The sequence below is a fragment of the Sylvia atricapilla genome, chromosome Z (assembly GCF_009819655.1).
Source record: "Sylvia atricapilla isolate bSylAtr1 chromosome Z, bSylAtr1.pri, whole genome shotgun sequence".
NCBI lineage: Eukaryota > Metazoa > Chordata > Aves > Passeriformes > Sylviidae > Sylvia > Sylvia atricapilla.
Window position 1 is genome coordinate 79,708,831 of NC_089174.1, and position 23,224 is coordinate 79,732,054.

General features: G+C 39.1%; 2 protein-coding genes across 8 annotated transcripts in view; both read left to right on the forward strand.

The window, feature by feature from the left end:
* ERBIN (erbb2 interacting protein) overlaps positions 1 to 9,383 on the forward strand; it is a 117,475-nt gene extending 108,092 nt beyond the window's left edge. For all 7 annotated transcript variants that reach the window (XM_066338998.1, XM_066338994.1, XM_066338992.1 and 4 more), the window contains 4 exons: positions 1,680 to 1,889; positions 2,728 to 2,820; positions 3,412 to 3,486; positions 6,191 to 9,383. In XM_066338998.1, coding sequence (XP_066195095.1) covers positions 1,680 to 1,889; positions 2,728 to 2,820; positions 3,412 to 3,486; positions 6,191 to 6,298 — 486 coding nt within the window. In that variant the 3' untranslated portion in view covers positions 6,299 to 9,383. The remainder of the gene's footprint in view (positions 1 to 1,679; positions 1,890 to 2,727; positions 2,821 to 3,411; positions 3,487 to 6,190) is intronic.
* A 9,051-nt stretch (positions 9,384 to 18,434) lies between these two features.
* SREK1 (splicing regulatory glutamic acid and lysine rich protein 1) overlaps positions 18,435 to 23,224 on the forward strand; it is a 32,302-nt gene continuing 27,512 nt past the window's right edge. The window contains exon 1 of the mRNA XM_066338750.1: positions 18,435 to 18,774. Coding sequence (XP_066194847.1) covers positions 18,614 to 18,774 — 161 coding nt within the window. The 5' untranslated portion in view covers positions 18,435 to 18,613. The remainder of the gene's footprint in view (positions 18,775 to 23,224) is intronic.

Below are 23,224 nucleotides of genomic sequence, written 5' to 3' on the forward strand. Positions count from 1 at the left end.
TGGATAAGACATTATTTGCTATTATTCATAAGGCTGTATTTTTTATTAGCAGTAGAAACTTAGGTTGGGATAGCAGTTGGAACTAGGGCTTCTTTAAAATGTAATACCCAGGCTTCAAAGCTGGCATAAATGAAACAGCATCCGTTTTTTAGAAGACAAAACAGTTGACTATATGATAGTCAAGATAGTTCTTGCATTTCTTCAGTAGGTGCTTTGAAATAATAAATTTGCAGCCAAACAAGTACTTGCAAGTGAAAATTGAAAACATGGCAGATGATTTCAGAAAAGCAATATGATGCCAATTAAACAAACTTGAAATCCGTTGTGATGAATTCACGATGATAAACCAGAATTAGTAGGAGACAGACACTGTATTCATCTCTAAGCACCATCTCTGGAGGCGGGTCTTAGTACCACGAAACAAAATGGATTCTTGTAAATTATTATGACACAGAAGTTGATTTTTTTCTTACACCTTCAGTAATTTCACTTGCATTTCTACAGACAGTGGGTATTGAGAACTTGCATAGCTGTGGATACATTTTATCTGTATAAACTCTACCTCTGGCAACAAAAAAAGTTTTCCTGTCATACTTCAAGTTTTCAAAAAAGGCAATGGAAATTTAAATACATATGATCTGTAAATAATCTGAAAATGTATTATATACACACATAATCATTTCTCAGAATCAGTCTGACATAAACTCAACAGAGCAGATTCTGATATGTGTCTATTCACCTGGTATAATTACAGGTTAAAATTTGCACACTTCAGTTACTTGTAGTACTGAGAGAGCATTTTGATATCCTTTTATCCCATAACTAACGTGATAATGGTGGCAGGCCAATCTGAAAGTCAAGGGTATTGCATTTTTGGAATCATACAGATGAATCAGTGACTAATTAGGGTGGATAAGAGCATGAGATGTATTGGCAAGGGGGTAAAAAGGCTGCCCATCTCAACACAGTTTCACTAAGGAAATGCTGCCACCTCCAGCATCATTCCTGATGACATGGTTGGAATGCACTGTTTGTCTTGACAGTTGTGTACCACACTGCTGCTTGTCATCATTATACCTAACAATCTATTACATATGCATTAACGAGAGAGTAACATTTGTTGGAAATAGTACAGTTTTGATATTAAAATATTGAGCTTGGATGTGAACTTGCTCAGGGAGTTTTCTTGTGAAGTGGTCACCATAAGATGCTTGGGGAGCATGTAGTCTTCCAGCTGAGGGTGGGGGGATTGGTTTTTTTGTATGATCTGTTGGAAATAGTTACAAAAATCTGTAAATTTCTTTGCAAGAAAAGCACAGACTATAATCAAGTCAATATGACTTGACTTGGTATAAATCAAGTCAATACTATCAGTTGCACTGCTACAAAATAATGTTTGGGAAAACTCAATGAAAAAACAAGCGCTAAAAGCAAAGGCTGTATAATTTGTGCTAATAAATTAGTACTCAAACTAGCTTTTTGTTTTTCAAGTTGTTCAGTAGGTCAGAGGTGATAAACTATAAACAAAATGGATATAATTGTATGAGATCCAGAAGAATACTTCTAGTAATATTGCCAAAAATTAAGAGCATCACATATGAGAAGTATTGAATTAATAAAAGAATTGAGGATTGCTCCTTATAAAATGTATGACCGTGAGTATTCATGGTTTTTTTCAGATGCCTTTAACAAATGGACAAATGTGCCAGCCTCAGAGACTTCCAGCAAACTACAGCCAAGTCCATCATCTCCCTCCTCAATCATCAGTCGCAAGACATCCATCTAGAGAGCAATTAATTGATTATCTGATGTTGAAAGTTGCTCACCAACCTCCCTATACCCAGTCCCAGTGCTCTCCCAGACAAAGCCACGAGTTGACAAAGCAAGAGGTAAGAGTAAAATCTATCTGACAGATGTATCTGTCAGTCAGAGACAAAAATTTAATTTCTCAACTAAATTTATTTATTTATCTCAACTTCATTATTTAGCTAGTAACTGAAGAAAATGCAAAGTCATAGTACAATTTAGAGTACCTTGCATCTGGAATAGTTAAAAAACCTGTAAGTGCAGGAATGTATATTTGTAAGCAAAAATCCATAAAAATGTTTGAGCAATCTGATGCGTGCCTGATAATTATCAGTTTTATTTAAGATAGACAGATGTGTATATAAGAAATTCTTATAGCTCTTTCATTGATTGATTGAGGTTTTTTTGAGAAAATCCTTGTAACTACATTTCCACTCTGTGCTAGACTGAGAATGTCTACTTAGTTTGTAAAATGAGTTTTTTATTCAACTCTTCTAGCAATTAGCTATGTGGAACTTGCAGTGAAAGTAGGAATGAGGTTTGATTTTCAAAATTTACCTAGAAGTAGCAAAGAAATAGGAGGAACAGATTCTTTCACATCAGCATGTGTATTTGCTGGGGGCATTAAAGTAACCTACATAATATAAAAATATCTCTGAATTTAAAGCCCTTGTGAATTATGATTATAATAATAGTGGTACTGGAGTACAAACTTAGGTACAATGATACATGATGTTTTTGGATTGCAGTGTTGTTCTGCATTAATATTATGAAATATAATACTCTCTTGACTTGCTTTCTTATTTTTTTCTTTCATTTTAAAGCTTTTATTCATCTGAATTCCTCAGTAGTAGTTTCATTACAGTAGCTTTGAATGTATATTATCAGCCAATTCATCTAACTTTGATTGTAATTACTTAGATTCGAGTGAGAGTTGACAAGGATCCAGAACTTGGATTTAGTATATCAGGAGGAGTTGGAGGTAGAGGAAATCCATTCAGACCAGAGGATGATGTAAGTATTCTGTATTAATGCTTCTTGAAAGCCTTCTGATCTGTAATGTTTCTCATGTTCAGCGATGGGAGAAAATATATTTACTTCCCAAACCACTATACTCCAGGACTGGAAGGGACGAAATTGGACAAATGATGTGGAAAATCAAGGTTGTAGGTAGTCACAGTGATTGAATGACAGTATAGATGATTATTCCAGATGAGATGTTTTTGCACAGTTCTAGTTATCAGTCAGCAGATTTGAGGTAGTGGATTGTGGAATGTAGAATTAGGAATCCTTTTATAAAAGAGACAGTGATTTAGCCTACAGCTCTATTTCTGGTGGTTGGTAATACATCTTGACATATACATCTGCCAAACTAAACCAAGGTGGGTCACAATTTGCCCCTCAGTAACGCTTTAAAGATAATTCTGGATTTTTAACATCAGAAAAGGAGGGCAAGTCTCAAAAGCCAGAGACCCATAGAATAGTATTGCATTCCCTTCTACTTAGAATGGAAATGTGAAAAAATGTTTTGTATTACATCTCTTTGATGCTATCCTGTTATTCATAAATAAGTTGTCAAAAATATTTCCACCTCTTTTTTTTAAGGGCATATTTGTAACCAGAGTGCAGCCAGACGGACCAGCATCTAAGCTGTTACAGCCAGGGGATAAAATAATTCAGGTATTGTAATGACTTAATTAACTAGCCTGGGCAATGTACCGCTTTGTTTTCAGTTTGGACCTAAGACCAGCATGTTTAATTTTTAGATAGATTACCTATCTTTTCTTGATTAATTCTGATATTCTGGGATGAAGCTCTTCAATTTCTGCCACCTAACATGCCAATAAGTTACTCATACTGAAGCACAGTGGATCATTTTTTCAAATTCAGAATATTTTTCACCTCTAAAGACAAAAAAAAGTGACAAAAGATGTCATTTGATATGGAACATGATCATTTCATTAGGCTTTACTGTCATTCAGTTACTGCATTTTTGGTCATTCACATGCAGTGTTGTGAACAATGTGTTGTCTGAACATCAGCAGCTGCCCCTGAGAGCCACTCCCCACAGTTGCACTCTCCTGTTACATCCCTGTCCGTGCTGCAGCTCCTGCCAGCCCTTGCTGCCCCTGCAGCTCCTGCCAGCCCTTGCTGCCTCTGCAGCTCCTGCCAGCCCTTGCTGCCTCTCCCCCACCAGGCCAGACAGGCAGGAGCAGTGGCCAGAGCTGCCCCTTTGCTGGCTGGTGTCTGGCTGGTCACAGCATGCACCTCCTGGCTGCCCATCTGCTGCTGGCCAGCCAAGTCAGGCATTTCAGGAGCTGTGGCTTCTGGACCACAAGCTGTGTTGTTCTTTTCTCTAGGAAGTCTGTACATATCAGACTTTTTGTGTATCAGGTTTGTTTGAAGTTGTCTAATGAGCTCATAAGCTATTGGGGGACGGGTCAGGGAAATGAACAGTATGTTCATAGTGCCTTACTTAATTAACCAAAATGGGCTAACAGGGCATTTGAACATTGTTCTAGCTACCCTTAAATTGCAGAGCTTATTAAAAATAATTATCCACCGTATCATGAAAATGTTGCTGGAGTTAACTCTGCTGCTCTTTCAGTTTTCTAAAAACAGAACAAACAAAAAGCCCAAAACCAAAATCCCCCCACCCCCACTTGTATTTTGATTAAACCACAACATCCTGTGAACTCTATTTAAAAAAAAAGCCTAATTAAAAACTCAGACTAGTTCTTCAAATGAAAGATAACACCAAAAGACACACAAGAAAACTGAACTGAGACTAAGTTGTTCCAACGAAAAGATAGCTTGTTCTTGAGCATGATAAATAATCTGTGCTTGTTTCTTCTCACTGGGGTGAGGTGCTAGTTCTCTTACTGATACAGGTATGGTGGTAACCCAACACTCAAGGTTGCCAACACATACGGGAAGCGTGTTAAAACTTTGAAAAAACTGTCAGCACATTTGTTATGTATTTGTTAAGTGGAACATACCTGAAAGGTAACTTCAGTTTAAATGGTTTATTCCTGTCTTTATAAATGCCACAGAGGCAAATCAAATTCCTTAAGGAAGTGTCTTTTTATGTTGGGACTGCTTGGGTTTTACTTATTTTAAGGAATAAAATAAGGAATTCAGTTTGAAAAAGGACAAGTTGCATTTCCATACTTAGACAATCAGAAGCCACTTCGTTTCTCATAAAAAAGAGTATTTTTTAATGTAACAGCACATTTTTTTTAGCTGTGATGATCCCAGTGATGGCGTAATGATAGTCCCACTCTGTCATGTTGCCACTCAGACTTCTGTGGGTTTTTTAAATGAATATCATCTCTTCTAAAATGCTTTTGCTATGCTTGATTTTGCAATGTTCTCTGTAAAACATTCAATAGGCATGCATATTACAATGCATGTCTAATACATATGTCTAACAAAACCACTCTGCATGACTAGTGACTAGATAGTTGAAAGTAGGACTTAAGACTAGGCTACAACATTCTGTACAAATTAAGATTTGGAAGGGTTGTTGCCACTTTTCCTTTCTGAACAGTCTACATAAATCTTCCTCTGCAACTCTAGAAAGGTTTGAAAACCTTTGGTTTTCTAACCAAGGATTCAGCTGGTAGCAACTGTGAGTCTTCAGTGATAAGAACTAATTTTCAAAATATCACAGCTAAGGCACAGAGAACACATCCAGTTCTCTGTCACCACACAAGTGGCTCAGGGAAAAAGGTGAAAAAAAGCTGGAAGCTGTAACGGTTTAAATGGACAAATTTGTCCTTCTGCAATGTTTTGCTGACCAAGTTGAGCATGATCTTGCTTGAAGTACACTGAGAAGTTGAGCCATAGCCATGTTTTCCTTGTCTTCTGTAGGTCACTTGGGCATGTCTGAGTTTGCCAGACAAATTTGTCTAAGAATAACAATATTGTTTAGAGTCATACACAATTACAAGTTGGGATTATCTCAGAGTCTGTCAGAAGAAAATGGTTCTCAGTGCCATTAATGTTTTTGTCAGAAGGCTCAATAGTTTTAATTTATCACAGATGCCATTCCTAATATCCTGATATGTAAAATAGGATGTGTCATTTGTAGTACATGTGTGGTTTTTTTGGTGAGGCTGTGTTATGGCTGATGAATTTGATGTTAGACATCATCACTTTAAGTGCAGTTTTCTTTTGGTTATTTGCAATATTCTTCCAAGGCTGATATATTAGTTTAGTTTTTTGTAGCATACAGGTATAAACTCAAGGAATCTGCAGTGTTTTATTCTCTGCATTCATATAGAAACCCTAAGGTTAAATAAACATACATGAAATAATGAAACATCTTTTACTAATGTGGAAAAAAATACTGTCGTTTTCAATTTTAAATATTCCTTTTTAGGCTAATGGATACAGCTTCATCAATATTGATCATGGACAAGCAGTATCGTTGCTAAAGACTTTTCAGAATGCAGTGGAACTCATCATTGTGCGAGAAGTTTCTTCATAAGTACCTTGGATTGTGGGGATAAACCAACAGAATTCATTGAAGGACTATGGGGAAACTGAATATTTTGCATATTTTTATACATTGAAAGAACTCAAAAAGAATTATGATCAAAATTTGTACAGGAAATACTGAACTTGTGGTTAAAGGGGGAAAAACCACTGTAGAGAACATACAGGAAATAATTTTGGAAATGCGTATGGTGAATAAACTTGTTTTTAAGCATTATAGCAATCTAAGGATCACTCCTCCAAGAACAAACCTGTGTTGTTTTTTTGTACAGATGGTAGGTTTATTTTTGGATAATTCATACACATTACTAACTTTGTGCAAGGCTTTGCAAAGCCTCAGTTGTAGCCAATGGACAGATGGCAGGGCTGTCTGTCCTGTAGCTGTTTATTGCCTTTATTTTTATTCACCAGATATTAATGTGTTACGCTGAACCACTTCTGTAGATACGAACGGGGATATGAAGTGTTGGCTTTGCTATGTGCACATTGTATAGCTGAATGGGTAGATGGAAGGTGGTGCTGGTTGGACAGAATAAAGGTCAGGTGAAACAATTATCTGCTATCTAAATCTGGATTCAGGAGAGAAGAAGAAGTGTTTAGTTCTGGAGTGTACGTCTACCAATAGAAAATGCAATAAAAGCTTACGGTGTTTTTTTTAGGAAGACTGTAACTATCAAATTTCTGATATTATACAGGATTTGTTCTTAATGTAGTCATTTAATATTCATTTGCCACATGTGATTCATGTTTAGTTCTTTTCTTGAGTACGTAATTTTTTTCAACTGTACTGTGGAATTGTGCCCAGAGATTTTTCTCTGCTATGGAAATCCCCAATTTTGTGGAAATGGTGATAATTTTATCTTTATAAAAAAGACTCCATTTTGACCTGACAGATTTTAAAAATGAAACTGAAATGGCCAGTTTTTAAGATTGTTGCCTGTAATATATATTTAAACATACACAAATGATGCAGAAAAGGTTATGAAAGACATCTTGATTTTGTTTGGCCTTTGCAATGCCTTGTTAATCAAAAAGGAAACCATACGCATGGAGCTAGGTAACCAAAGCAAGTTTGTGAAACTTTGAGCAGTGATGGAGAATTGCTGTAGTGAGATGGAGAGCAAAGGGAGGGTGTACTTAACCCGCCAATTCGTAATGAGGTTTCTTAAAGGGCTGTTCCTACAGGTAACATTAAATGTGAACTAGACACTTCAGAGTCATTAAAGGGTTTCTAATTACATTAATGTAATAGTGATTTACCACAGGCTGCCTTTGTTCCTTATTACTGTAAAAAACGTTCAATTATGCTTCTATTAATTTTGTTTACCAGAAACATTATCTCTCTCCTTTGTAATTGAATAGAGACTGCATCGTCTGCAGTGATAATTCATACACGGTTGTTATGGACCAGGGAAAAGTGCCATAGAAGACCGATAACTGTTTTTAATCAGGGCTAATAATTAGCCTGTCATTGGAGCAATATTCAATTATTGCAGTTCATTTTTAATTACGTACAGGTTGGTAGTTTGAGACAGGTATAAGCGCTTTTTTCAACCCAAAAAGTAAATGCTTTTAATAAAGCTAGCAAAAACACCAGCTTCCTTTAGTTTTTAGAACAATGAGCTGGAAGAGAAAGGAATTCTAAATAGCTAGCAGTAATAAACAGGCAGTACTTTTTTAATAAGTGAACTCCAATATTATTGCACTTCTTTCAAAGATGTTAACTATTGCTTATTGTACTGTGTATAGTTCTAATAATTTTAATTGAAACCCTTTAACAACTCTTTGTATATTTTAATTCTTTTTAGTTGATTTTCAGTAATATTTACATAGAAAATGATTTTTTGGATATATTAGCAGAAATGTGCTGTATTTTGATAAAATTCACTTATTTTCTGTGTGCTGTTAATCTTAAAGAATGAGAAACATAGCTATATAATGGCAGGCTTCAGTGTTTAGTTGTTATTTAGTTTCTATTTTTTTATTGAAAATGCAAAATGTTCACATCACATGTTCATTACTTTTAATCATGTTATTTTTATCACACACTGCCTTTTAATGGGGATACATACAGACAAGTCCTAAATGACCTTGGTCTTCTATAAAACCTGTATCTTTGAGAAGGGAAAAGTCCAAAAAGCAGAACTGATTCTTTACTGATCTTGGACTGACTTTGTATACATTTTGCAGTACATTTAAATATATCACTGAGAAATTATACTGTATTGTATTTTGCTTTAATGGTAACAGAAGTTTTAAATGTTGTTGTGTCACTTAATTTTCAGATTTATGTATCACAGGAAAATTCTACCAAAAACTGTTTGGCTGGTAGAAGTATATAAGTAGAGATTTATAGCAAGAAGTTTAGTACTTCTTGTGGAAATACTTGGCCAAAGCTTGTCTTCCGTCAGTTAGCAAATTAATTGTCTAATAAAACATGGATTATGCTGATTTTACTCACTAAATGTTTGAGTTTTCAGTGAATTGAAATGTGTTTGTTTTGTCAGTGTCAGTGTGTGAAGGTAAACATGTCAGACTAAATGATTTTGTGGGGAGTGGGAGAAAGAAGTCTCTTGAACTAGTCCAGCCAGGATTCAACAGGAGGAGAGACAATATCAGCACTTTTCATTTTGAATGCATTGTAAACTACATTTTGAATAGAATAAAATCCATCAGCAGCCTGAGTTACTCAGCATGGCAGTGAATTGATACAAACTGTGTTAATTCTTTCTATTCTTAATAGTTCATTAAAGAATCAGTTCAACTGATGTAATGAAAAGATGAAGTCTCCCACGTATTTATTATGTAAATATTTTTTTAGTTTCTTTTTTGGATGAGTTTAAGAAAAAGTGTATATACTTGAAAGCATTCTATGAACACAGACATAGCAATAAGCAACACACAGAATCAAACATTCATCATTACTATTTTGGTTTTGTTTAGAAATATTCCCTTGTCAACAGCTATGTAATGTTTCTATTGCTCAGCATTTATTCAACATTCCAAATTTTTGTACATAATAAGACTGTTTCTGAGGTAACACATGGAGAATAGATAATAAAGTAATGCTCTTTAAAGCTGTGTGAAATTGACTTATTTAAGTTTTAGGAAATTCTCCATAACACTGTTTTATTCATCTACAGTTTCTGTAGACCTCCGTACTCAATCGATATATATTAGTAAAGTCTTATTTGTGTTCCTGCCTCTGTGCATCTTAGTGCCCACGGGTCTGTTCTAAGTGATTTCATTGCAAGTCTGGGTTCTTCAAAATTTTTTTATGAGTAACCCCATGTGGTGGTTAACCTTGCCTTGATTCCAGGTGTTCACCAAGCTGCTCTACCACTCCCCCTTTCCCAGCTGCAGAGGAGAGAAAATAAGATGGAAAACAACTTGCAGGTTTAAATAAGGCAGTTTACTAAAGTAAAACAGAAAGGTTACACACATAAAAGCAAAGAGAAAATAAATAATTTTATTTTCTACTTCTTACCAGCAAGTGATGTCCAGCCACTTCCAGGAAGCAGGGCATCAGCACAGGTAGCAGTTGTGTTTATCTTCCTCTTCCTCTTCTTAGCTTTTTTATCTGAGCTGACATCATATGGTATGAAACAGACCACCCTTTGGTCTGTTTGGCTCAGCTGGCTTATTTCTGTCCCCTTCTAAGGCCTTGCTCATCCCCAGCCTGTTGATGAGGGGCAGAATGTTGGGAAATGGTGCTGGTGCTGTGCCAGTGCAGTACAGCAGAAGCCAAACACTGGTGTGTTATCAGCACCTCTTTAGCTACCAGTGCAAAGCTCAGCTCTGTGAGGGCTGCTGTAAGGAAAATTAACTTCATCTCATCCAGACCCAATGAATCTCAGCCTTGCAATGAAATCAGATAGGGCAGTGAGTGGCTTCTGTCACAAAGAAGACTTTAGTTGCAAGTTTAGTAGTTTTGATAGGCAGAGAGATGCCAAGGTCAATGAGTAGGATTAAAATTAAAGAGTATGCTGAAAGCACTCTGAAGAGGTGTACAAGGGTCATGTGCTAAAGAAATTAAACAGCTAGGCATAGAATTTTACAGGAGAGGCAAAGTTGGCTTTACATCCAGTTTTCTTGGAAATCACAGAACAATGTAGTAACACAAATTATTTTTTTTTTCCTTGTATATGTGGATCTGATATACCACTATCACTATGTTCTAATTCTTCTATACATGAAACTGATTCTCACTATTAACAGCTTATGGCCCTAATGCCCTGGAGTAGTGGCCCCCTTGTTGTTTAGGTTTTCTTTATTTGCTCTGTACTTGGACATTATTTCATAAATCAACACTTCACGTTTTCATCAGGCATCTGAGAATACCGGGTCTAACTTCTGTTTTTCTGCCTGAAGGCACTTTTTCAGATAGAAAGTACATTTTTTGGTAAGGTATCCCTGCTGCTATGGATTATATTCAATTTTAGAATGTGTACAGAAGATTCTACTGCAGTATCAATGAGACTGCCTTGAAACTGGAGTTCTTCTAACACCATTAAAACTGCACTACAAGGAGGAGCCATACATTCAGTGCTGGAAGCCACCAGTTTCTGGCTGTTGCCTTCCACTGGTATTCCACCTGTGGATCTGCTAGTGATGGACTGCCCAGGTGGGGAGCCTGCATTGTGGGGCCCAGGCCTCTTGGCAGCTGTGGAGTCTGGGGAGGTCCTGTCTGACCCCAGGCTGCAGAGGTTGCTGACTTCCAAAATTCCTCTGCTTGGCAGCACAGGTCTCCAACAGCAGCACAGGTCTTGCACAAAAGGTCCAGGGGGGCCTTAGGTACTCCCTCTGATCCAACAAACCTCCTCCTAGCACCAGCTGAAGGATCACTCTCCCCAAGCAGGGGCAGCTGCAACAAAGGCTCCAAGCACTCGTCTGCACCAAGGGCTGCTGACCACGCTTGCTACAAACTGCCATCCTCGGCCCCACAGCCCAGTGGGCCCCTGGCCTTGTTCCTGACAGCAGAAGGTCCCTCAAGTTTCTGCGAGCATCCAGTCTCTTCTACTGCTCTCTGAAAGCCTCAAGTACAGACAGCATCACCTTCCTTGCAGGTCACACCCTCTTCTCTGTGGCACTCCCTGATTTTGGTTCTTTGCTCCCTTGTGTTTGCTTTTCCTGAATACTGTCCATGAGAATGTGACTTGTATTTCAGTTCTGCAATTTGAACTATTTGAACTACTGTTTTATATTAGAGATAAGCATTAAGTATGGAAAAAGTAGCAGCTGTTTGGCTTAAAGGAAGAGAAAACATGAAATGAGCACTAAATCCAGTGTTTTAAACTACATCAGAAATACTGTGCACAGAATGTTGTGCCTATCAAAAGTAATTTCTAAGCGTGGATAAACATTAGTGAGCTGTGAAAGATTCAGTTAACATATAGTTTGTAATTCTTGAGTCAAGACACTTTCAGCCCCTCATATTTAGATCAATACCTGATTAAGATCTTTAGAGTTGCACTTGGAATGTGCAGGAAAATGTATGACTAGGCTGGCAAGGTTCCTGAGATGGCCAAGAAGAGTTGAGATGGCCTCATGAAATGTCTCATTTCTGAAGTAACAAAGCTTTTCTGCATGGCCCGACCATTAGAGCACTAGGAATTAAATTTCTTATCACAGTAGTCTGCAATATCTATTTTACCACCTGCATAACACAAGGGGGAGTGTGGCTCTGCACTGCATCCATTTCATGAGGCATGCTGGATGCTGCAAATGGCTGAAATGTTTATGCTTCAGTGTTGTTCAAAGGAATTTAAAAAAACTCTGGCAAAATATTCACTCTTGTTTGCCAGATGTAGAAATACTGATTGGGACAAACCTTTCATGGACTGTCTTTTAATAGGCAAAGTGGTAGCAGATGAACCAGATGCTCTACAGAGAAATTCTCATTTAACTGCCAATGTTGGTAATTTATAAAAGAAACTTCCAAGAATAAAACAACAAACCCCTCCCCTCCCCCCAAATGGGTAAAAGCTTTCTACTGAATTGTAAGTATGCAAAATACATACTTGCTGGCAAAATACATACTGGCAAAATACAGAATTTGTACATATAGTGCCAGGGCTGTTAACAGCAACGTTTTAGCATATTTTATTTATTTTCATCTGCAAGAACTTCCACATACAAAAGAATAATCAACAACTGGCTTTGAATATGGAGGAGGTATTCTTGCTGAGAGTGTTTCTGCCAAAAAAACTCACTTCAGCTGAAAGCTATGGCTTCACTACAGAGAAACTGAGGTTTACTAATAAATATTGAAATAGATAGTAATAGCTGGTTAGTTTACATAATACTATGTCCTGGGAAAATGAAATAATCATGTAAAATTGCTTTATTTGCTAATGGACATGAGCAATGACTGATGAGGTTGGTGTTGATGCATGCAAGGGTTAGAAACCGTGCTGAAAACCTCCAAACAGATAAAACATCTGAACAATTCTTTTTGCTGCTGCACTTTAATTTTATGAAAACACACTGGGTGATTTCCTGACCCTGCAGTAAACAATGTGTAGTGTTACTTAATTGCAAATGTAGTTAATCTATTATAGATTGAATCATTATGTGCTTATATTTTATGACATTTGCAGACACCAAGAATTTTTTTAGTGCTTCTACTTACCAAACTCACTTTGTTTTGTAATTGGTAATTTGTATTTATAGCATTTTCAAAAAGAAGTTGGAAGTAAAACATTAATGTTTATCTGCGCTAAGTTATACTCCAGTTTTCAAACTTCACAATAATAAAGATTCTACTATATTCTTATGCCATGAAGAAAACTCCTTGCCCTGCTCCTACAAAATGTGATGGGAAAGGAGAAGAAATTCATTCAAGTGAATTCCAGAATTTTCTATTCAACACCTTTGAATTTCCTTGTTCAGACAGGGGTTTTTTAGGTTTAAAAGCATCTTCCCCTTAGGTAGAATTGCATGCTTTGATTCTCAACAGGATAACCTCCCAGCAAAGAAGAAAGATGGTTTTTTTTGCTCCAGTGGGCACCTACCCAAACAGTTCCAATTGCATGCCCTGCCAGAAAAACAACAAGTAGCAGATCTCCCAGCAGACACTCAATTTAATTAAAAAAAAAAAAAAAAAAAGAAAAATGGAAAAAAGAGAAGAGGAAGAGGAAGAGGAAGAGGAAGAGGAAGAGGAAGAGGAAGAGGAAGAGGAAGAGAGGAGAGGAGAGGAGAGGAGAGGAGAGGAGAGGAGAGGAGAGGAGAGGAGAGGAGAGGAAAGGAAAGGAAAGGAAAGGAATAGAGAGGAGAGGAGAGGAGAGGAGAGGAGAGGAGAGGAGAGGAGAGGAGAGAGAGGAGAGGAGAGAGGAGGGAGAGGAGAGGAGAGGAGAGGAGAGGAGAGGAGAGGAGAGGAGAGGAGGAGGAGAGGAGAGGAGAGGAGAGGAGAGGAGGAGAGGAGAGGAGAGGAGAGGAGAGGAGAGGAGAGGAGAGGAGAGGAGAGGAGAGGAGAGGAGAGGAGAGGAGAGGAGAGAGGAGAGGAGAGGAGAGGAGAGGAGAGGAGAGGAGAGGAGAGGAGAGGAGGAGAGGAGAGGAGAGGAGAGGAGAGGAGAGGAGAGGAGAGGAGAGGAGAGGAGAGAAGAGAAGAGAAGAGAAGAGAAGAGAAGAGAAGAGAAGAGAAGAGGAGTTTTTACATTTCCCTTTCAATTCCCTACACATATGTAGTCAGACATGACTGACTATATGGTGTATGGCTATTAAAAGTAAAAAAAAAACTGTTAGGTTAAAACTGTTAGGTTATCTACTGATACGTAGACTTTTATACAGCTTTAAAAGGGAGTTTTCTAAATCCCCTTTTGAAGAAAAAATGCTTCTGTAATCCAAGAAGTGTTGTCTGTAGAACAGATGCTAGGTCTCATAAGTGACTGTAGAAATGCTGCCTGAAAGATAATCGGATGAAGAATCTGTTTTCAGATTAAGATTCTCAAATCGTTTTTAGGATTTTTTTAAATTCTCAAATCAATGCTTTTCATTTTCCCAGTCTCTCAGTGGCAGAGATACTCCTCCTTTAGTAATATGTGCTTGGAGATTCAAAGTTAGCAACACTATCTTAGGTTGTCAGCTAAACCCCTCACTTTATTTTGAAGTAAGTTTAAAAATAATTGTAAGTCAAGAAAAGCTACTCCATCTTTGATACAAGCAATTTTATGGGGAGAAGAATGTCATTGTAAGACACACTCCCAGAGCTCCTAACGTGACTCTTCTAATACTGCTACACTTAATACAGCAATCCTAAATTTCTTCATGTGTTTGCTGTAAAACAGATAAAAAGCAGATGCAGAAATCTCACAGCTGTTTCCATTTACCAAGGCTAACTTGTACAGCTGACTGCCATCCAGAGGCAGGAGGTTTAAACTGGTTTCAGCTGCCTTCACTGACCACGTAGCATTCATCTGTTAATCTCATCATAGGCAGGATTTAAAGATTTCTATATAAACTTGAATCTGGGGAAAACAATTAATACTCTAAAAATTTTATCTGGGAAAAATATTTTCATAATTTTTCTGTGTAGGTATATAAATTGGTGTTACACTTTCTTTTTAAATAACTTTATAGAATTTTTGGGATTACAGATGTGGTGGACTGGGGATTACTACACAGAACTAAGGGTTTGTTTTCTGTGAAGTGTTTTTCTGTTCTACATCAGTCTTCTTAAAAAACTCCATAAATTATAGTAAGGCATACATAAAAATGAGAGCAGTTACCTGACAAACCTGAAAGGTTTAACAATGAAAAGGGGGTGAAAACCACTTCTGTACTTAAGAAGCACTGTGGATCTGCTGGAGTTTAGAATAAAGTCTGTTGTCTTTGAAATGTTATGAACTCAACATTTTCTGATTTGTCTGTATTTGAAAGTTAATCTGATGTGTGAACATGTGTCTGAAACTGGAACATGTGTCTGAGCACAAACAGAATATAGGAGTATTATCAGCAGTAGTTTGTACTGGCAGTCTACTGTGAGTAGTAGGAGATTGGCACTTGAAGATTATGCCTCTTGATTAATTCACAAGAGAAGAACATTCATACTGTAGGAGAGAAATTGGTTTCCTGCATTCTGCATCACTAATCTATACAAAACATTGACATCTTGGTCATACAATAAGGAAAGGGGTGTAAAGTTACTGTGTATGAAAACAAATCTAGGTAGCACAGGCTACACAGATATATTGGCTTTCAATGACATTCTAGTACTGCTTTCAAAAGAGCAGTCAAAGAAAATGGGGACAAAGTTAGACAGGCCTCAAGAAAGTCAAGATTAACAGTATTAGATGCTCTCCCCTCATTCATGAGCTAGTCATTTCATGGCAGCAGAAGGCTACGAGGTGGTCGGGCACAGTTTTCTCTTTATAAATCCATACTCACCACTCCCAGTCTACTTCTTGTCCTTAGCATGTTTAAAAATGGCTGTCAGGGGAATTTGCTCCATTGCTTTCCCAGGGACTTGGGTGGGGCTGATTGCTCTCTAATTTTACCAACTCTCCTTCCTGCTCATCTGGAATCTAGGGGTGGCATTCAAACACTATGGCTTTGAAAGTAAATTAGATGTGGTCACACAGTACACTAGATTCCTCAACAGTCACAGAAAAATCCCATCACGTCCTGTGACCTTGCATGTGAACAATTCCCTTAACCTGGTTCTCCCTGGCCACGGGTACAGCTTTCTCCTTAGTCGCAAGGGCTTTAGATTTCCAGAAGCAAGTTTTACCAGTGCTACAGGAGTGGTTGAATCTGAAGTCAAATTTCTCTTCTCACAAATTCCTTAAAACTTAGAACTATTTATTTTAATCAAATAATTGTTAGCTCTGTGTCTAACATTCTTTTTGAAGTCTTGAAAGTTCCATTTAAAGAAAGCTGATGAAAGCTTATTTATTTTACCTCATGTGATTTCAATTCCCTCCCCCTGCAAATGCAGCAAGTACCACAGAGATGTCCACCTCTATCAGACCACCTACTGTCTGCTTAAAAGGTGACTTCATGTGATAAAAAGACTTTTCTTCTGATCCTCCAAAACAGCTTTTTTAATGTAACTTCCCTCTTAATTGCCAGTATTTTTCTACAGGTACTTGCAATTAACACTACCCAGTAAATGCTTTCTAATCCTCATGGGAAGATCACCAAAATACAGTCTTAAACAAAAGGTTAATAGTCACTCTTATTTAACGGTTTTACATTTAGATAACCTGGAATTTAAGTTTACCTTCCAAAAGTCTACAGAATGCCATGTGTTTTGCTAGTTAACCTGACAAGCAAGGTAGAAGTGAAAGAATTTATTTACTGAAGCTTTATTTACATGCACAATACAGGTAATAATGAGTAAAAACAGGCAAGCAAAATTTAAAAGTAACTTGTACACGTATTAATTCACTTCAACAACAGCCAAAATTTTCTCTAGACCTCCAGCAATGTGCAAGATGCAAGTCTGTTAGCCATTGATTAGAGAGATGATGTTTGGGCACTCCTTGTAAAATGATTCCTTTTCTGCATGTCTACTCTTTTTATTTAACTTTTTCTTTCTCAGTAGCTCTGAATGTTTTTATTATAGGCGAGGGAGTGACTCCTTAACACCTTTAAATTTTGACCGGTTTGACTAAAATAGTCATGGTTTGCTCCCAGCCTTTTAGTGGCAGCATGCGTGACCCAAAGCTTTCAGCATTAGATTTTTGGGGGTCTGGGATTGGTGTGAATTTTTTGCATATTCTTCTTGAAAAAAAATTAATTTCTTTTCCAAGCCAATTTTTGTACTGTGCCAGGGACTGATAATTACAAAATTTTAACTTTGCTTTGTTTTCAGAGAGCAGACCAGTAAGTAGCTCAGCATTTTGTATGTACTGTTACAGGCTGTATCTGAAGGAGGGTATCCTAGTAAGTTCTGACATCACAAGGCTTTTCTTTGTGGATTTTAGAGTTAATTTTTATTTTGGACCCTTCACTGAGAAATGCAAGGAGAAAGGATAATAATATTCATAGCAGAAACAGCTTCTACATCTCTGCTAACCATCTTTGGATAAGATGTACTAGTGAAAACATCACAAAACCTTATGTAAGGTTCCTATACAGAGAATAATAATATCAGTTTTATTTTCCACAATACATAATAAAATATCTGGAAGCTCCAGTTAAACTTCTCCCAACTTAAAATAACTAGAAGCTACCAGAATGGCTGCAAAAAAAAAAATAAAAAAGAAAAAAAAAAAGGATTTAAGTCTTGTAGTTCTAGAATACGGATTTCATTTAGAAAGATGAGTGCACTGATAATAATTTTGAAATAAGTCCTATCTGAAACATATGCATAAACGAATTTAAATAAAATGTATCTCTGACAATTGCTTGGAATTACATTTCTGTATCAACAAAGGAAGCACTACTCTGACTTATCTATGGATTTTCTGTAACAACTGACCTACTTGCTCAGGGAACTGTCACAAATTTGCAGTATTTTTCAGCCCAGATAGCTTAAAAAAATACTTCAATCTCTTCTCAGTTCATGCTTGGGAAATGGAAAGTCTTACGAACTGCCTGAAACCTTAAACCTTTCAGTGCCGAACTGCTCAGCTCCATACCACTAGGAAAGGCTGCAGTTTGATCCTTAATACTGATAGCCCACACATGAAGTGCTCAACCTCATTTTCTCCAGACAATGTAGTTTTTAAGGCGAACTTGAAACTACGACTGCAGGCAAGATCAATTTCATTGAGATAGAGTCGCAGGCAATTTGTAAGAGAACCATTTACAACCCGTTCTATTACAAGCCCTTCCTGCTTAGACACAGGGTGTGTTCAGAGGTTTATTCCCGGGGGCGATCAAACTGCCTCACAGCGAACGCGGCCCCCAAAGCCGCGACTGAAGGGCACGGCGCATTTTCCCCCGGCCGCTCTCCCCTGAGGGGCCCGACCCGCGCACGGGGTCGCCGGGGCAGCCCCTGCACCGCCGCGCGCCCGCAGCGTGCGCCGTGCGCGCGCCGAGGCCAGCGGCAGGGGCGGGCCCTCACGGCCGCGCCGCTTCCTGGGCGGGGCCCGGGCCCTGCGCCGGTCCCGTCCTACACACGGCGGCCCGGCCGGCTCCATATGAGGCGGTTCCTGGGGAAGCGACCGATCTCCGCGCCGCGGGTGGGGCCGGAGGCCCCGCCGACAGGGGCCGCCCGTCCCTCCGAGAACTCTTGTGGCAGCGGTCGAGTGCGCCGCTAGAGCGCCCGCCCGCGGGGCCGCTCCGGCCGGTGGCGCGCGCCCCTCTCGGTGGGCGGGCCCGCGCCCCCGTGTGCGCGCGGTAAGGCTCGGCAGGCGCCGCCATGATGAACAGCGGCGGGATCGGGGTCCCGTTGGGCTTCCCCCTGGGCCCCACGTCCGTCATCCAGGTCACCAACCTCTCCTCGGCCGTGACCAGCGAGCAGATGCGAACGCTCTTCGGCTTCCTGGGAGATATCGAGGAGCTGCGTCTCTATCCCCCGGAGTAAGTGGGGCCCGTGCCACCCTCCGCAACGACGGGGACTGGGCATGAGGGAGAGGCGCGGAGGGGCCGAGGGGTGGCGGGAAGGGCAGGGGCAGGAGGCCAGACGCGCCATTTTGAGTGCGGGCACCAGGGAGGCGTCACGTGGTCCCTCCCCTTTGTATGGCCGGAGCGGCGAGGAAGGAGCTGCGCCCGCACTTAAGATGGCGGCGCCGGCCGTTTCCCCCTTCTCTAAAAACCCGCTTTCGTGGCCTGTCTGTCTCCTCGCCCACGCCAGGTGCCGGCGAGCTAGACCGAGGAGTTCTAGACTCGCGAGTTCCAGACCGGCCCTCGCTCGACTGCCTTCATTTTTCTTCTTTTTTTCCTTCTGTTGGGAGGTTGAAAGGGCGCTGTGCTCCGAGAAGGGGCCTTTGGCACAGAGGCCACAGTAGCTGAGGTTTTGTAGAGGGCAAGACAAGGAACTTGCCCTGCCTTGTCCTCGGAGTTGCCCCTAGTAAGACTTCTGCAGTAAATTAATCACGGGCGTCACATTTCTCCCTAAATTATCTCGTGCGAGGGGTGTACTGAGGTGGGAGATGCAGGGGCTTGCAAAATCACGGTGTTGTCTCCCCCGACAAGGCGGTAATTAAAAGAAAAGGAGAGGATTTTTTTTTTCTCTCGAGGCAGCAGTTGTACTGGGAAGCGAGTTACAAATGTGCTTTGTCAAACATTGTATTTTCTTAGAAAAATCAGAATTGTGGAAAGGAGAGGGTGTTATTAGCATCACAATATGTGAACTTTGGTACAAAAATGCTCAGACTAACAAAACTTCGCTTTGCAAAAGAGAATGGCCAGAAAGTTGGTGTTTATCAGTTTTTATGTAGCTACATAACATCTGGCTATGTTTGTATACCAACCATTCAGAAAAAAATATTTAATGGGTAAAGATATGCTTAAAGTAAGGTATACCTTACTGATAGCTATATGGTAGATTTTTATACAGTTTTCTAGGGCCTTGTTCCATGGTTCATTCTTTATATTTCGGGTTTTTTCTTGACTGGATGTTTTTGGGGTTTTTTTACAGCTGTTTTTCATGTCTTTCACTAGGTTATATAACAGATTTTAAGTGAAATGGGTACTTTCTTCATATTCATACACAAATAATGTTTGTGCCTATGTGTACAATTTTACTAGGGTGCACATACACATAAAATACTAAAACCCAGCACCATAGTAGGAAATAACTTGGGAATGTCAAGGTTATAATTCTGATGAATTCAGTTTTCAGAGGCAGTGTGTAGGATTGTGATTACCTGTTTTACTCTTGGTTTTATTTACCGTTATTTATGCATAAATGTTAGAAGTGTGATTTTCCTTACCTCATGCTTATAGACGTTTGAACTGACTTCCAAATTGCTACCTTTGGAGAAAATTAAATGCTTACTCTAATGACCTTCCTTAGAAACAAGAAAAGAAGTGCCTCCCGTTGGCCTTCTAAAAATGTATTTAAATAACATTGTGATAAATTCATGAAAGAGTATTTCATTGACAAGTAGATGGGAAGCAAAGGTGTCCCAAACAAAACCTAGATCACTGTCAGTTTGCAGAACAGTTAAAAACTGAAGCTGATTTGCAGGATGTCACAGATCTTTTGCCTTGGGTGTGTACTCCAGAATGCTAGCCACTGACACAGCCTAGTGGTGTTTTCCAGTTTAGCAGGAGACTACTGACACTTACAATTGGATTTTTAGTCCCATACACTTGTCAACCAGTTGAAGTCTGCCTTTCAGAGTAGCCCTCAAAATTACATGTTGTAGGAATGAGCCTTCAAATATGGCGTTGAGAGGACTTTTGAACAGTGAAATGTTGAAAAACTTAGTGAGCGACAACTGGGTTTTTGCAGAACGAGTTGTTTGAAAGCAGAGAGTTGCACACTGTCTCTATTAGGTGTGGGAAGACCTGCAGAGTAATAGTGCTTGCTTCTGAATAGTCTGGAGTGGTCGTGAAAGCTAGAACACTGTTTGTAAATAAACTTTTGGTTCATCCAAAAGTTGATGGTAGGCTGGTTTGTCGTAACCCTTCCCTAGTCAAGGGCAAGACTGGATTGGCCTCTGTGTTCTGCCACCAGGAATCTCCGCTCTGGCTGCAACCCAGTAGGCGTTGAGAGGTGGAGACACATGTCATACCAGACCTTGGCAATGGGGTTTGGGGCCTCCTCTGCTTGGTTTGTTCATGGACCAGAGTATTTGGGCAAAGCCCAGTTTAGCATTGAGAGGTGCCACCCAAATCACTGTCACTTGTATACCTTACCTGTTCTGACACAGGTGGATGGGCCGCCTTTACTTAACCAAGAGGAGGGACATGCCATCTGAGAAAAGGGCTTGTCACCTGTATGGTCCAATAAATAGACATTGTTATGTCCTGCAGTGATAGCAGTATAGGTGAGGCCTCTGAGGCAGAACACACAGAGCCTTATTTAAACTGATCTGCACAATTATTCCATAACATTCTGTTTTAATAAGTTACTAATTTCTGTCATGTCCTCCACACCTCACACACCCCACCTCCATGCTCTAGGTGAGAAAATTTGGACAGTTAGAGAAACGTTTTTTAGCCTTTTCTATGGGTTTTTTATTGCAGTACATTTCTGAGTAGATCCTTTTTAGGAAATCCTTTGGTTGATTTTTATTCTGTTAGGAGATGAGTGTTGCTGTCTTCCTACAAAGGGAAATAAAAATGTTAGAAATATCCAAATACTATTTAGATATTTATTTTGTCTTAAATTTTCTTTTCTAAGGAGACTAACTAGATTTTAGTAACTTTGAATCAGAGATGTATGAGTTGCTTTTTGACATCAAGGCTGTGTAATGTAGGAAAAAGGTCATGAGTCTCCCTGGATTCAGCCTCAGTAAAGGCTAGCAAAGAAAAGCAGCAAAAGGAATTAGAACAGGACTTTACTGTTTCAGGAAAGCCTTCTTAAAAAGGCTGATGGAAAGATTTTGGAGGCCTCCTTCATGAAAGGAGAGGACTTGATCACTGTTAAACCTAGAATTTTAGATCTCTTAGATCTTAATAGTTTCCCTTGATGGAGCTTTGATGTGTTTTTAGTAGAGATGGTCACCTTATAGAGAATTTCTTCTTCATAACCTTTGGAAAACACTTGGTATCAAGATGTCTTTGTAGGACCTCATTTGCACTATTGTTCAGACATCTATTATTTTTTAGCACACAGTCCACATAGCTTTTGTGTTCTAAATCAGTGAATACAGAACAGTAAATCTTACGAAAACACACTTGACAGTGCATGCTCTATAGATGTTAAAATTTATAAGGATTATTGGGGGGGTCTGAAACTGCCTGGAATTATGTTTTTGCACTGGCAGTGAAAACAAAAACAGAAAAAAACCCTAGGAGATATTGGAAGTCTTTAGCAGTGTGGACCCTAGAACCTTCAGCGGTGGCTTTGGCCATTTGGGTTATAAGGCTGAGGGGTGTATTTAAAAAGAAACAAGCAAACACCCTACAATGACAACAAAAAAAACCCAAGACGTGGTCCTCTCCCTCCCCTTTGAATTCTCTCCCCCACCAAGTCAAACCAAATGAAAAACTACTTGTGGCCACGGAAGTCTTTGTGGTAAATGAAGTAGTTTCTTCAGAGTACTGAAAAAGTCACAGCTGGCTGTCACCTCTGATGCTGGAAGGTCTCAGCTGAGACCTTACAGCTGGCTCAGAAGCTGTTATATGCAGTTAATTCCTTCCTGGGTGTGGAAGCTTGAAATGGTGAAAACATTAGTCACTACAAATAAATAAAGTGGGCAGAAGAAATGTAGTCATGTTGTAATGTTTTTCTAAATGGTAATTTCTAAATTTTCAAAATTGAATTTTCCATCAGGGATGTTTGCCATTCTGAATTTGGCCATCTCTAGATATTACACGTTGGTGCTACTGTCCTGGTAGCCAGAAGCATACTAGTCTGCCTGTCTCAGGCTTACATTCTTGGTTTATTTTTGTAATTAATATGATGAGATGATGTGTCTGAGACTTTTGATTTGTATTTAAATCCTGAAGTCTAATAGAATTTCATAAAATAACTGGGAAAGCATGTGCTCAGAATTTGAGGAGGCTCCAAGATGGGTTGTGTTGAATTTGAACTGCTGCTGGTGCTGCCAGAAATTTGACAATTTGGTTTCCATCTTGGTTGAGACAGGACCAGGGTGAAACAGTCTATGCAACATTTTTTTCCTGTGATTTCATTGCTGATGCTCCAGCAGTATCATATCATATTCTCTCTTTGAATATTTTACCTGTACTTCCTTCATGTTGAAGAAACAAGCTGCTAATATAAAGGTTACAAACCTTGACTAGGGAGTCAGTTTTTAAAACAAGCTTATGTGGTTTTGATCAAGACTGCAATGTTTACATGTTCTCTGTTGGCATACTGTGTAATGGAAAAGTGAATTACAAATTTTCTTCT